Raw genomic sequence first — 13,651 nt, 5'->3', positions numbered from 1 at the left:
CTCGTCTCGTTGAAAGGGTAAACAGGAACTTTGATGAGAGGCGGCTAACTGGGGCGGTTTTCTTGGACGTGGACAAAGCCTTTGACACGGTCTCAGTCGAAGGCCTCCTCTACAAGCTGACTGTGTAGATTCTTTCAAATGTTAACATGGCTCATATGTACCTCAGAGGTTCCTGGTTCAATTCTTTGCTACTACCCAACCAATACCCAGTGCACACCTCTTGCCCCATCCATGCCCAGCCCATCTCATTTTTCTCGACTTAACGACCCCGACAATACTGGGGAAGAGAACAAAATTTCAAATTCTCCATTTCAGACTTCCTTCCATATATCTCAGTTTCATCCCACAAAGCCTACCTCTGTACATGGTATAGATGACAGATTATTTGTTTTATTATTATTAGTGTTCTTTCTGACGACAGGTCCATATATTATGAACAGGATCCTTCCATCCTCTTCAGGTTGTCAGGGACCTGCTCATACATATATACATTCTTCGCAGATGATCCAGAAGTGGTTTGCCATTGCCTTCTTCTGTGTGTGTGAATGGAGTAATTGTTGGGATGCCTCGGAGAAACCGGGGAGCTCCCGGAGGAAAACTCCGTGATACCTAGACCACGGTCTTGCCCAACACAAGTTATAAATCTGAGCACCACTGGGAATTGAACCCGGGACCCCAGGATTACAAGGCTAGTCTTCTGACCACTAGACCAGATATCGGGTTTAAATCTCCTCTACCCATTCCAAGGTTCCTTTTAAGTTGTTCCCATCGGTGAGGGCTTAACCAGCAAAAATGTAACAAGTAACACAGATTGTGAGATAAACTTTCAAAGCTAACTATGTTACAAATTTATGTAGGATTTGAGGTTTTCATGGCGGTGAGTCTGAAGATGGCTGTCTTCTGGGTTGTTGCGCCATGTAGTCTAGTAGATGTCCACCTGACTACACGGCACAACAACCCAGAAGATTGCCATCTTCATGTTGCAAATTCAATACCAAAACATTCTTACATTAACTAAGTTATTAAAATTTACTTCTCTTAACACAATATAGAATTGGCATTTTCATCAGTTGTGTATTGTCATTTAGTTCCAAACATCCTCATGCAGGCACAAACTAAACACATGTACCAGTGAAAGTATGCTTTGCGTCTGAACATGTCTGTGGCCTGGCAGTGGAGTAATCAATAGAAGTGTCAGAGATCTTATAACAGTCATTTTGTTTAGGATCCACTCAACAGAGTAACTGCTGTTTTTATTCTGCACTTGTAACGTACGTTCATCAACCTCCTTCATGGACATGTGCACTCAGAATACAACAGTGACAGTGAGGTAACTACCATTCCTAGGATCACTGGCAGCCATCATGTTCTTCACATCAAATATCTGTTGGGCAAGTTCTGATACCGTGAGAACTCGGTACTGTTGGCCGGCATGGGAGGAGCAAAACCAGGCATGAAGAAGTGGAGACGTGGGAATGGAACCATGTTGACAGCAAGTTTACGTAAATCAACATTTAAATGACCTGAGAATCTGGGTCAAGCAGTGACTCCAATCATTGTAGCTGATACAAGATGATTTAAATCATTATCGAAGCAGAATTTTTAATCTGTACTGTCAACATGGTAGAACATAAAATAATTAAATAAGCAGTGTTTAGAGTCAAGATAATAAAACTTCTCCTCCCTCAACAACAAACTCACCTTCATGTTGTAATTCCATTCTAAAAACTTATACTCTAAAAAGCAATCATGGCAATATGGAGGAAATGTCTCTATCAAAGTTAGACTCAAGTACTTTCCAGTTTAAAGTCACTAAATGAGCTTCTTAACCTCAGCGGATCTGAGACCACGAATCAGTCGACACACTTCTTCACCTGCAACTCAGCAATGAAAAACAAAATTATAAGTATATTTATAAGGATGCATTTTTTGGAAAATATATTTTAATAATTATAAAATTATGTAATTAAATGCTTTGTGCGCATTAATTTATTACTGAAATGTACAAATGTTGAAAGAAAAGAGTAGCCATGCCATATCATCAAGGCATATAGGCCATAATAGGATTAGGTTACAAATGACTACACCAATTTCTACTGAAATATTAAATTGTATTTGATGGTCCCAATATATGCATTTTTTTTTTCCAACTTTCCATAATGGAATTAAATGTCACCACATGAATCATCATATTTGTCTGTTTCTGTTAATGCATTTCTCAATCAACCACTCAGCGCTGTACAACACGGTTTAAGCAGGGTATATTATTAAACAGTGTGTCTATTTATCGCAACTATATTTCAAATATTAGTCTGCCAGAAAATGTTGCAGAAAATTTCAATGCAAGTTTCTAAGCGAACCGGTTCCCAACAGATAAAATATACACTACCTGGACAATTAGGTAAAGACAACAGGGCCACGGCTGGACAAAACGCCGTACAGGAAATGAACTGTACTAATAGAAAAGATACTGAATGACATTGGTGCTAAGACTTGAAATTCCACCAAGTCTGTTCTGCATGTATACTGAGGACAGCAACACTTTCAGTCCTGGTGGGTTTTCATTACAATTCCTAAAGGTTATTACCACTACGACAGCTTACTGTCAAGCTAAAGCTACATTCACCAAATGCTACCCCTGCACAGATGTGGCATGTCAGGGTCCAACCAGCTGCTTGTATAGCAATTGCTTTGCGATCAAACAATGATAAATCTACTCCATAAAAACTCAACTTGCCAGTGGAGCAAAAAGAAAGCATCGGTGAACTTGATGCACCTTCAATTATAAGACCAGTTCCCTGAAATTCTTGCCAGTTACTCACATGTCTGTAATGATGCTTTGTAATTTATATATTATATTTTAGAAAAATCAATACAAATTAAGCCTTAAATTTTTGTTGCTTATAATATGTTTCACAAATGTATATTAATTTGATTTGACTTTTTATTTTAATTCTTGAAGTTATCTGATAGAGTTGAATCAGAAATCTACTTCAAACAGTTAAACATAAAAGCACTTAGAAGGGAAAGACTACAAATGTGTACATTTCTACAAAATAAGTAATATTAACATGGCCACTTGTAACTGCTTAAAGTATGTTTTCATCCCTTTAACATGCATATTATACTGTTTTCCAAATAACAACAAAACCAATACAATTATAATAATTTCACAGAGATCATCAAACTACATACACACTTATAATTCAACACATATTTGTATTTCATGTTTGTCAGACACAATCTTCAGTCACATAAAGAAATTAATTTCATGAGAAAATTTTTGATTAATGTTTCTATACAATCCAAAACCATGTAAAATAGTAGCCATATAATATCCAACCTTACTGTTACCTCAAAACAATGTTAGTCTGGAAATTATTTCTACAGTTGACATATAACATCTTAAAATGCTACATTTGGTTAAAGAGACATACAATACACTCCAAATTAAGGAATTAGATGTTTTAGTATTTGTTCTGAACAGACTCTTGAAAATGTAAATATGTCAGTTACCGCACTAAATTGTGAACCCAGAGTGTAAATTGTTTGTAATATAAGTAAAACAACACATTTCCTTTGACTTACAGAAGACCAGGCTCTGAATTAAATCCAGAGAAATACACAATACCTCCCTCCTTGCTCCTCTATGGCAATGCAATTATAATTACATTCATGTGACCAAGGACTGCTAATTTCATCTCAAGGTGCTCTTGAAAATTTGCATTGTAGCTGTATAGCTTATACCACCAGTCAACAAGGGGGAGTTTCCAATGTTCAGCGCCGGCAATCCTTGGTTAGATGAGATATAACTCTAGCACGTGTTAATATCATTTTAACAACTCATAGTGCAAATTTGTTAACACAACCAATCTCATTTAACTCCAAGCATGCAAGATATATATATAGTCAGTAACATTTCATCATTCTTACCTGAAAATATTTTGAGCACAGTGCGGTAAATATAGAATTAAAATACTTTGAAAGTGTGTGTACTGAACTATTCAGAAAAATCACATCAGTAAACAAAAACACAAAAGATGATGCCAAGATGAAGTAGATACCAAAATAACACATAAAATACATGAAAATATATAGATTTCAGCAGTAATTTTAGCATGAGAACTTCCTTTTTTCCCTAATGATGATCTTATGACATACAATAGTAATGAAGTATCCACTTGTAATTTGGACTCACAACTCCCATACAGTTATCTAAAATTCTCCATGTCCAAAATCATGTTAATTTTACTATATGGATTACTGGGTTTTTGGACTTGTGTGGTTTCTACCCAATACCACAAGTATCATTCAACCCACTGACAAATTATAAATTGCATAAAGTTGAATGATCACAAACTTTTCATGTGATCAGTGATACTAAATATGGAGTCTGCATCATTTGCTACTGAACTTGAAAAAACTCTGTGTCTGTATTAGAGGGAATATCTGACTAACAGATATAATAAAGTGTCACCAGAAATGATCTGACCACCACTTCAATAGAACAAAATTTTGTACAGATGATACTGAAGTGGAATGAATGAAAACAACATTCAAATTCTCCAAGACTGAATCAGGCAGAGTTAAAAATTTTGGGGCAGAAGATTACAGTAACACTGATGATAATGTTGAAACTAAAGCTGTTATTCAGGAAACAGATGAGTTCACTGAGAACCATCAGCAAGCCAATAGCAACAAAAACACAAGACAGGAGAAGAAATATCCCAAGAAATGTAGACGGAATGCAACTCTGCAAGTCTTATCTGATAACTGATCTTACTGGCATACAAATCTTGTTTTTCCAAACCAGTGAGATCCATTTACATTTTCATATGCTACTAGTATCATTTACACAGGATAAGTTAAAACCATAAATGAATCATGAACAATTGGTTACACAGACTCTTGAAGGTTTTTAAATATAAGAGAATAAGAAATTACATTGAAGATACACTGCACTCAAAAACTCAGTCAATCCAGCAAACCAAAAATATAATAACAATAGTTCCATGCTAAAGGATAAATTTTGTCAAAATTTTAGTTCAGTATGAAGTCTATTTGATATGACCCTCCACTTCCAAAAATTGACTAGATTATTAGGCTGGATTTTGGAAGACAAGGGTCCCTGAGCTGAGGAAGGAGGTTTGTGCCCCTTTTCTCACCGATGAGTGTGACTACTTGCTTTACTACCAGTGAATGCCAGATGAACCATAATGGTTGTATAGGAATGTAAAATGACGGGTGTCCCCGTACGTTTCCTTTTATTTCCTCTTGTGGGACCATCCAATAATTTCTTTTTATCTGTAACATCTGCAAGCAGAAGAAATACTGGACAGTGTAACCTGATATTGTGTACTATATAACTGTCAAGCTATTAGATTTCAAAATATGATCATGTGTAGAACGTAATTAAGCTTCAGGGTTTAATTAATGTCTGATGACAATTTCTGGAACAAATTTCAATACCTCACAATTCAATGCTTCACTACATAACATAAGAAAAAGGAATACTTTATTTCAACTAAATTAATTACAACAGTGTTGGTAGGCATGTAAAATTATGATGGCGAGAGATTATACTAAAAAAAACTTCTGTATACATAATTATTGTATGTTAACATGGTGACCATTTCTACAGAATTCTGTAAGGTAGATGAAACTGTGAATGAATGGACACACCTATGGGGATGTATAAACATGCCTCATTTTAAAGCTAATGACACACTGATGTCTGCAAAAATAATAGATTTCTAATCAGATTTATGAGAGCTGCAGAATTGTGCTATTTTAAGTAACCATTATTGAGAGTTCCAAGTAAAAAATATCTACTTTGTTGTGTTGTATATAACCCATGGATAAGCAAACAGTCTTTTGTTTTAAAGCACTGTCTACATTACTGTACCATAAAACAAACAGAATCTATACTGACTAACATAAAACTGCTGAACCATGTAGCTGTATGATCCACACATGACAACTCATCAGTATTCCCAACTGCTACATAAAAACATGTCTAATTTAATAAATTTGAGGTTTTTGTGGTGGTGAAAATGTGGGTTCTGTTCTTCTGGGATATGAAACTGTTTAAAATTGTTGGTCATTAAAAAAAAAATTGGAGGAATGTAACACTTCCACCTTCATAAAATTCTGCCTCAAAGATGGAGGCACCATAATCCTCCGATATACACCGTCACAACCCAGAAGACCACAACTCACATCAGACTAGTTATTTAACTGTTACGTTTCACATAAATATGTTGAACTAATATATTTTACATTACCTGGTAGGAGTTTAAATCCTATCTCTCCATTGCCAAAATATCCTAACAAAGGAGTTTTAGGAAAATGCTTCCTGAATGCAGCTGATTCTACATTCCGTTTCCCTTGATAATGGTGTCTTCCTCTGCCCACACATGCAAACATCAATCCAACACTGCTGCTATAACTGCTCACTGTATGTGCCTTCAACTGCAAAACAGGCATATGGTATTCTTTTATAATTAGGACTTTACTTTATCGAGCACATTCTTCCGATATAAATCACTTCCCTCATGACATATCTGAATCTTCAGACTGTAAATCAACAAGTGGACATTTTATGCTACTGGCTAAGGATCTACATGCAGACAAACACATACTTTTCCCAAGTTCCAACCTTGTCTTTTAATTTTTAACCACAAAAGGGAAAAACATACACATGAATTTCTCTTCATCTTTCCTTCTTTCTCATCTTCTAAGATTAGGCAATTTAATGTCTGTATTGGCCCAAAATGCACTTTACAGGATCTCCTTAATTTCTCCCTGTTTACACTTCAGCTTCATAATTCCATATTAACTTCAAATTTCTGAATTGTCTCTTAATTATTCCACTTCTTGTGTAGTATGAAAATCGTGGTATCAAAACTAAAACATCAGATATTTTTAAAATGAGCAAAATATTATTTCTATTTATTGCAGACTTCAAATCAAATTTGTTTCTCTGTTATTATTCTTTTCAATACAGCCACAAAGCTTGGCACACTGCTCACTAATATGTTGCCAGTGGAACAATCAAACTATTCATGTCAAACACTTGAACTACGTGTTGCAGAATTATTAAAGTGGAGATTAAATAAATAGGGTGGGAAGATGTTGACTGACTGATTTATCTGACTTAGAAAATGATCCCCATACACACGGTAAAGACAGAGGATTTAGGCAAAGATGAGAGGATAACAGAGAAAATTAACTTTAAAAAGCACAAATGAAGAAGTGAAGTGATTTTGCCTAACTTCAAACAGGATCCAGTGGCTGGCTCCCATGAACACAGTAATAAACCTTTGAGTACCACAAAAATCATGTTAATTACTTGAGTATCTGAGCAACTACTAATTTCTCAACAAAGAATGTGATCCATGGTAATTATAAGTAAGAATATGATCAACTACTACATTGTGCTTATTACTGTTCAATGGACTAACTACAGTTGTGTTTAATCTCCTTTGGCTTACAGGGAGAGCATTATGGAATTACAAACTTTAAATAAAAGTTAACAATAATTACTATCATGTAGACTAATTTGTATTAGATTTGTGTATACCTCTTGCATAGCTTTGTCTACTTCCATTTCTGTTGCAACACCTCGACCTAGGATTGTTGAGGCCACACACACCCCTTCACCAGAGAAAGTCACCCCTACCATGATAGGGACACCATCATTTAAACCACCCACATCATTAATTATGCCCCCTGCAACTGCCATTGTCTCTTCTTGCCTGTAAATAAACACAACTAAAACAAATTATGGTATGCACTTCATGACTTAAGGCAGATGTACATTTGATAAATATAACAGACATTTTCTAAAGTTTTATACCTTTAATGTCACAAAAAACAGCTTATGTGCAGTCTAGCAGGCCATGCATCATACTAGTATACCATCACACCATTAGCCCCAGCTGGCAGCCCCATGGTATGAGACTTTAAATCCCCAATTCCCATATGATAAACGTTAAGACTGATTTAATGTGTCGTATGTATTATTACTGAACATATCTACGTAACTGATGTAACTAGTTTCAATATTTAGTTCTTAAAGCATGTACAATTATTGTGCCTACTAAATAAAAGTTAATAAATTGCATGATGCAATCATGAAAGACAACATGGAAGCAAGCAAGCCAGACTCTTGATGAAGATTCCTTAAGTCTTGCAAACTACATACAATGATAATTTTAATTAATGTTTATCAGGTAAATCAAAAGGACTAATAACTATGGAGAAACCAGGAAATACAGATTTCTGGTGGCAATATGCATCAATGGTGAAAAGACAAACAACACTTACCAAGTACAAATTTTATTATGTAAGAATTCTGTATGCGTACAATGGGACATTATAAAGACATGGCAGAAACATAGGAAAATTCTGCCAGAGAACTACAACAAGAATTTTGTCTGGACAAACAGTGAAATCATTTTACTATAAAATATTCCATTGTGAAAGGGTCACCTTACAGCCAAGGTCATCATATAATGAGATAAATACTGTATATCTTATCTAATGTAAGCCAGCTTTATGATAAAGTTCACATCTCCTCATTATATAAATCAAAGATGCAATAAAATACCCACTTGCCTATTTTGCAGAGAAGAAACAAGATGGATAATTGCAGGTACGAGCAACAAAGCCTCACGGCAAAATAGCAGTAGACACTGTACAGATTCACCTGTTGGAATTCCTGTCAGTTGTTCCATAACTTCTACATTCAAGCTCTGTAGCTAAAACATTGAATAAAAGCCACAATCATTTTGCAGCTTTGGTTCTTGCTTCACAAAGAATATGGCATATCTTATACTGCTAGTGTGAAGATAAACAATCTGCTAAACTCTTTGGAACACAAAATGATTCACTTAATTATTCCCAGGGAAAAAAACATTCACAAGAAACATTTGGAAACAAATTCTCAAAGCATCCAATTATTAAGTACCAACTTCAATGTTTCTGTACTTCAAACATTCCATGTTATAAAAATCATACTCATATTCTTCTAGCCTGACTGACTGACTAACTGGCTAGCCAGTTGACTAAGTGAATGACTAACTGAATCAGTACCTACATTCCTAACTCCACAGTACTGTCTTCTCTAAGTAGCTGACAATCAGCCAGCCAAAAAATCCTCTACTTATATGAAACTTAAAGTTAATCACCATGTTTACAAAAACCTATCATTTGTCTACATCCTGAGCCAGTACACTCCAAGTCATATATTTACACCTACTGCACTAAGACCCATTTTAACATTATCCTTCCACATACTTATATTTCTATACAATGTCTTAACAATTACAGGAGGCTTACAAAAAGAAGTATTTTAACTTGCTGTCTTTAACAAATTTACAAGCCAAGAATGTTTATGTATCTGATTAGTAACACTCCTGCTTCATATTCAGGAGGTCCTGGGTTCAAATCATGGCCCAGAGATTGGCTAACCAAACTAGGGTTTTGTGGTTTTCCTCAGTCCCTCCAGGCAAATTCCAGGATAGTATGTTAAATTAGGTGACAATGCTTCCTTCCACATCCTTTCCAATTCATTATTCACCATCATCCTCTCATTGGATGCTATACAGTCTGAGCTACAGAAAAAGTGTTGTTAAACTATAAATAAATAAATGCATGTTGAAGAGGACGAAAATTATATAAAACAGAAACAGATTTCAGTCACTGATTCAATAATAAGTACAAAAAAGCTATGAACCTGGATAGACATTTGTAGTTTTCTGATGGGTAAATACTTACATTACTTTTCTGAAGTTTGTTAACTTGATTCGTGTCTAGTTGAAAGGTACGAACAGTAACTCCAGGCATGTCTGGGAGCAGAAGTACTGAGTAGGCTCGGGAATTCTCAAGTTCCACTGTCACAGTAAGATCAGGCAAAGTGCCTACAATACCATACCCTCTGAGGCAGATGAGTGGACAAGTTGGTTGTAGTTCAGCTCTCACATACTCCCATACTATTAACATGATTAAGATTAAGATTAGAGGTTCTCATAGCAGAGAATATGAAGATGGCTGTCTTCTGGAATGTTGCACCATGTAGTCTGGTAGAAGTTTTCTGATGTTTCAAAGGTCATTACTGCCTCCATCATCAGTAGTCATGAACTTCATCATAACTTACTGTGAGAACCTCAAATTTCACCATGCCCCCAAAAGTCTGAACTTTTTTCACCACACTGGTACACTTCAAAATACAAATAAATTTATCAATTTAAATTTGTTCATAAGTGTTTAATTTTGAAATTTAGGGCAACAAACTGACCTCTGTGTTGATGACCATCTTCTTCATTATTCTGTCCTGCAGTAACAGCTGGACAAGAGCATTTATATGTGCACATTACACGAGCTCCAAACACTGTGTGTGACGCAAACATAAGGGCCAAGGATGGCTCACTGTAGACATGCTCACGGAAAGCCAAGTATGGAAACTCCGCCTCTGCAAACTTCACACTTTTTATTCTACATGACTGTTCTGATATTTTCTGGCGTTGGTCACCACACCACAGTAACCAATGTGGATGTGTTCGGCCACGTCGTACAGACACTGCTGCTGAACACCATGTTCTGAAAACAGGAAGTACATCAATGGCTATATGCTCAACACTCTTTTAAGTGTCAATTTTTTGTCTATCCATCAAGCATTCAGAACTGAGTGACATGTAATTGCATATCTTAATCACCTAACATGATAGATGGATGATATTTTTAACATTTTTTAAATAATTATTATATTTTATGATATGAAATGATGTGGAATTGAGACCATTTTTCTTTCCCACCTTACTAATAATAACATCATTCTATCTTGCAACAGTGTTTTGCACCAGTTCTTCAAATGATTATGATAAAGCTTACAGAAATTAAGTTTAAAATTTATTTTCCTTGCTAATATTTACCTTCAGTGTGAACAAATTTCTTGTCAACACTGTATATAACTTGTAGTGTAGAGTAATTATGATTTACAAGATTTACTAGACACACAAATTGAAACAATAAATAAAATTAGCATCTTATTGTTGGTCTAGGTCTGAAGTTATGATGGGGCATATACCTGCAAACCTGAGAAGCTGCATTTAAGTCCCCAAGGGGTAAGTGACTCAGAACTAAATTCAAAAGCTCATATTCTTTAGTGATATAACTGCCAAGTAGGCTGTTGGTGTCTGACTTCTGAGTATTAGAAGCAGATTCTTCTGTAGCTTGGTTACTGTTGCTGCAACATCCATCCGGAGCATGCTGGACATACAAAATATAGGTTACAAGGATACAGCCAAAACACAGATATGTATAACATTTGCCATATCCTAAGGATCAACTCTTAGGAATATTTTGTAAAAATATAATTTGTCATTAGGTTTGTCAAGACTTCCTAACACTAGTAGAAGCTACATTCTGCGAACAGACTGCTGATCAAATTTACTTAGGAATGAAAAAAATTAATACAGATTGAAAAGATGTTCTGGATTTACATATTACTTTGAAGGTCTAATAAATGTGCTAAAAAATATATCCTTATTCAAATGCTTCTTTAACTTGACTGCATTTTAATAAAGGGGTACAAAGATGATCATTTACTCCAACTATCAAACATAGTTTGATAAACATTTGAATGATGTTGAGGATTTTAAAAAGCTGGGAGTAATTAACTCAGAGCACAAATCACTAGAGAAGAACACATGTTGTTATGGCTGAGGAAGTGGAGGTTTAATGGGTGATATTAATTTTAGTTTCTATAAATCCTGTAAACATTTAATCCTTTACAAATATTAATCTGTAACTATAGCATGAATACTAATCTATATATGTCCACCTGTTCAGTTCTTTGTGCAGCATTAGTTCCAATGATATCACTATCAATGGTGCTCTTCTCACTTGAACATACATCACCATCTTCACCACAAGCCTCTTCATATTTAATAACTTGAGAGTGAGGAAAATATGCCATTCTGTATGCACTGCAAATGTTCAAAGCAGATAACATCACATTTCATGATAAGAGGTAAATTTAAAGGAATTTGTCTGAATGAGTCTGCTACTTTTTACCTTTGGCCTTTTTAGTGTATGCTCATGTTTGATATCTACAGTGTCCAGATTCTGTATGTAGTTGAAGTTATATGTTACATAAATCAAAAACTGTAGATAGATAGTTGATCACAAAAAAATGGGGCACAATGCTGTATCTGTACCCTCAGACTAAACAGGAGGTATGCAAAAATATGAAATGGGGCAAAAAAATTAACTTATTCTAAGGTGACATAGCACCCAACTCCACTTCTGCCCTAACACACACACACACACACACACACACACAAGAGGGAGCAGGTGAGAGACTTTTTTTCTACAATCAGAATTCAAAAATTGGAGAGGCTGTAGTCTTATAAAAGGAAAGGAATTTTGTGAAGAAATATACCATAGTAAAGAAGATAATTCCGTAAGGGTGTACAAAATACACTGTGTACTGCTGGCCGAGAAGTGACTTGGGGCTGCATTCAGAAGAATGTCTTAACATTTATTTTACTACTCAATTCATATAGTATTATAGACTGAATAATTTATATTACTGTGGCTTTCAGAAGACGTTAAATTTCTAACAAGTTTGTCATGATTTATTACTGTTTACGCGAAGTTATGCAGTTCTGTCATTCGCGTTCTAAAAACTAGTGAGATTTCTGCTTCTCACATAGGCAAATATGAAGACTGTGAACACTGTAGCAGAACTTCATTTAAATGCCTTCCATCAACAGAAAATTAAAGGAGAGTCAATATATCAAATCACAAAAGGTACACAAACACTCATATTTTCTGTGAACTACGAATCCTCCACCATGAACAGTCCCATAGAGGTCTGAAGACTGATGCATGGTTACATAATTCAGAACTCTCTGGGACTAGTACGTTAGAGATAATTTCAACCTCTTACGTTTAAATTTCCCTTTGTAACCCATTCCATTCAGCAGTACGTCGAGTTAATGTCTTTTCTGAAAATAATGAGTTATTCTAAAACAAACACACAAAGTGATATCAATGACATTTCAATCAAGGACGTCCATAACCTATATTTAAACCACGGACAGTTATACAATTTTAAATACGTTGTTTTTTTATATAACACAAACGAACAGAGTTTTAAACTTTATTGAATATAATAAATAATATGATCAATTAATTAAAAAATCTCAACATACATAAGGGATAATATTCACCAATTACTACACTCAAACACAGATAACACCACAATCAATGATCTCGTGTCTCAGAGTACTTCCACTACGCGTCACAAGTCAAAAACTTGAGCGATTGCTGTGATGTCTTGAAATTAACAAATTGCTTTTCGCAACAAATGTGCCTCAGCTCTACATCTTCAAATTTCGCAATTATGTTAATGCCCTGATATGCAAATTATTATATATCTTAGCACGGACATTTTATCTTCAACATCTTCAAGATCTAAACTGGTAACAATTCAGAAGCGGTCTCCGATTCAATTAACATTTATACTCGCTTATCATCGCTCGCCCTGATGACGGAGCCAGTATGACCTCTGAAACGTTGGTTAACATCGACCAGACTACACAGCGCAACAACCCAGAAGACAGAAATCTTCATACTCACCACT

The 13,651-nt window shown here is 35.3% G+C and overlaps 1 protein-coding gene and 1 long non-coding RNA gene across 8 annotated transcripts; one reads left to right on the top strand and one right to left on the bottom strand.

Moving 5' to 3' along the window:
- Nucleotides 1-1,958: 1,958 nt before the first annotated feature.
- On the bottom strand, nt 1,959-13,631 carry LOC110836875 (F-box only protein 22). 6 transcript variants are annotated; one of them, XM_087348896.1, is made up of 10 exons: nt 13,221-13,631; nt 12,956-13,032; nt 11,846-11,990; nt 11,090-11,271; nt 10,301-10,602; nt 9,781-9,995; nt 8,612-8,762; nt 7,583-7,749; nt 6,285-6,471; nt 1,959-5,313 (listed from the first exon to the last, which is right to left on the bottom strand). In XM_087348896.1, the coding sequence occupies exons 3-10, from the start codon at nt 11,978-11,980 to the stop codon at nt 5,162-5,164; spliced, it is 1,491 nt and encodes a 496-aa protein (XP_087205022.1). In that variant the 5' UTR covers nt 11,981-11,990; nt 12,956-13,032; nt 13,221-13,631; the 3' UTR covers nt 1,959-5,161. The 6 variants fall into 6 exon arrangements, with proteins under 6 accessions (XP_087205022.1, XP_087205021.1, XP_087205023.1 ...); XM_087348895.1 differs by having other exon boundaries at nt 12,956-13,013; XM_087348897.1 differs by having other exon boundaries at nt 12,956-13,013; nt 13,239-13,631.
- LOC147873905 (uncharacterized) lies at nt 8,603-11,544 on the top strand. 2 transcript variants are annotated; one of them, XR_015535183.1, is made up of 2 exons: nt 8,603-8,656; nt 10,343-10,902. It is a non-coding gene; the product is annotated as an uncharacterized LOC147873905 (long non-coding RNA). The 2 variants fall into 2 exon arrangements; XR_015535182.1 differs by lacking the exon at nt 10,343-10,902 and adding an exon at nt 11,064-11,544 and having other exon boundaries at nt 8,605-8,656.
- Nucleotides 13,632-13,651: the final 20 nt, after the last annotated feature.

The sequence above is a fragment of the Zootermopsis nevadensis genome, unplaced genomic scaffold (assembly GCF_977971745.1).
Source record: "Zootermopsis nevadensis isolate Lab colony 2312 unplaced genomic scaffold, Znev_1.0 Znev_ptg000013l, whole genome shotgun sequence".
NCBI classification, from domain to species: Eukaryota; Metazoa; Arthropoda; class Insecta; order Blattodea; family Termopsidae; genus Zootermopsis; species Zootermopsis nevadensis.
Note: the sequence above shows the minus strand (reverse complement) of the source record. Positions and strands in the feature narration are given on the sequence as shown.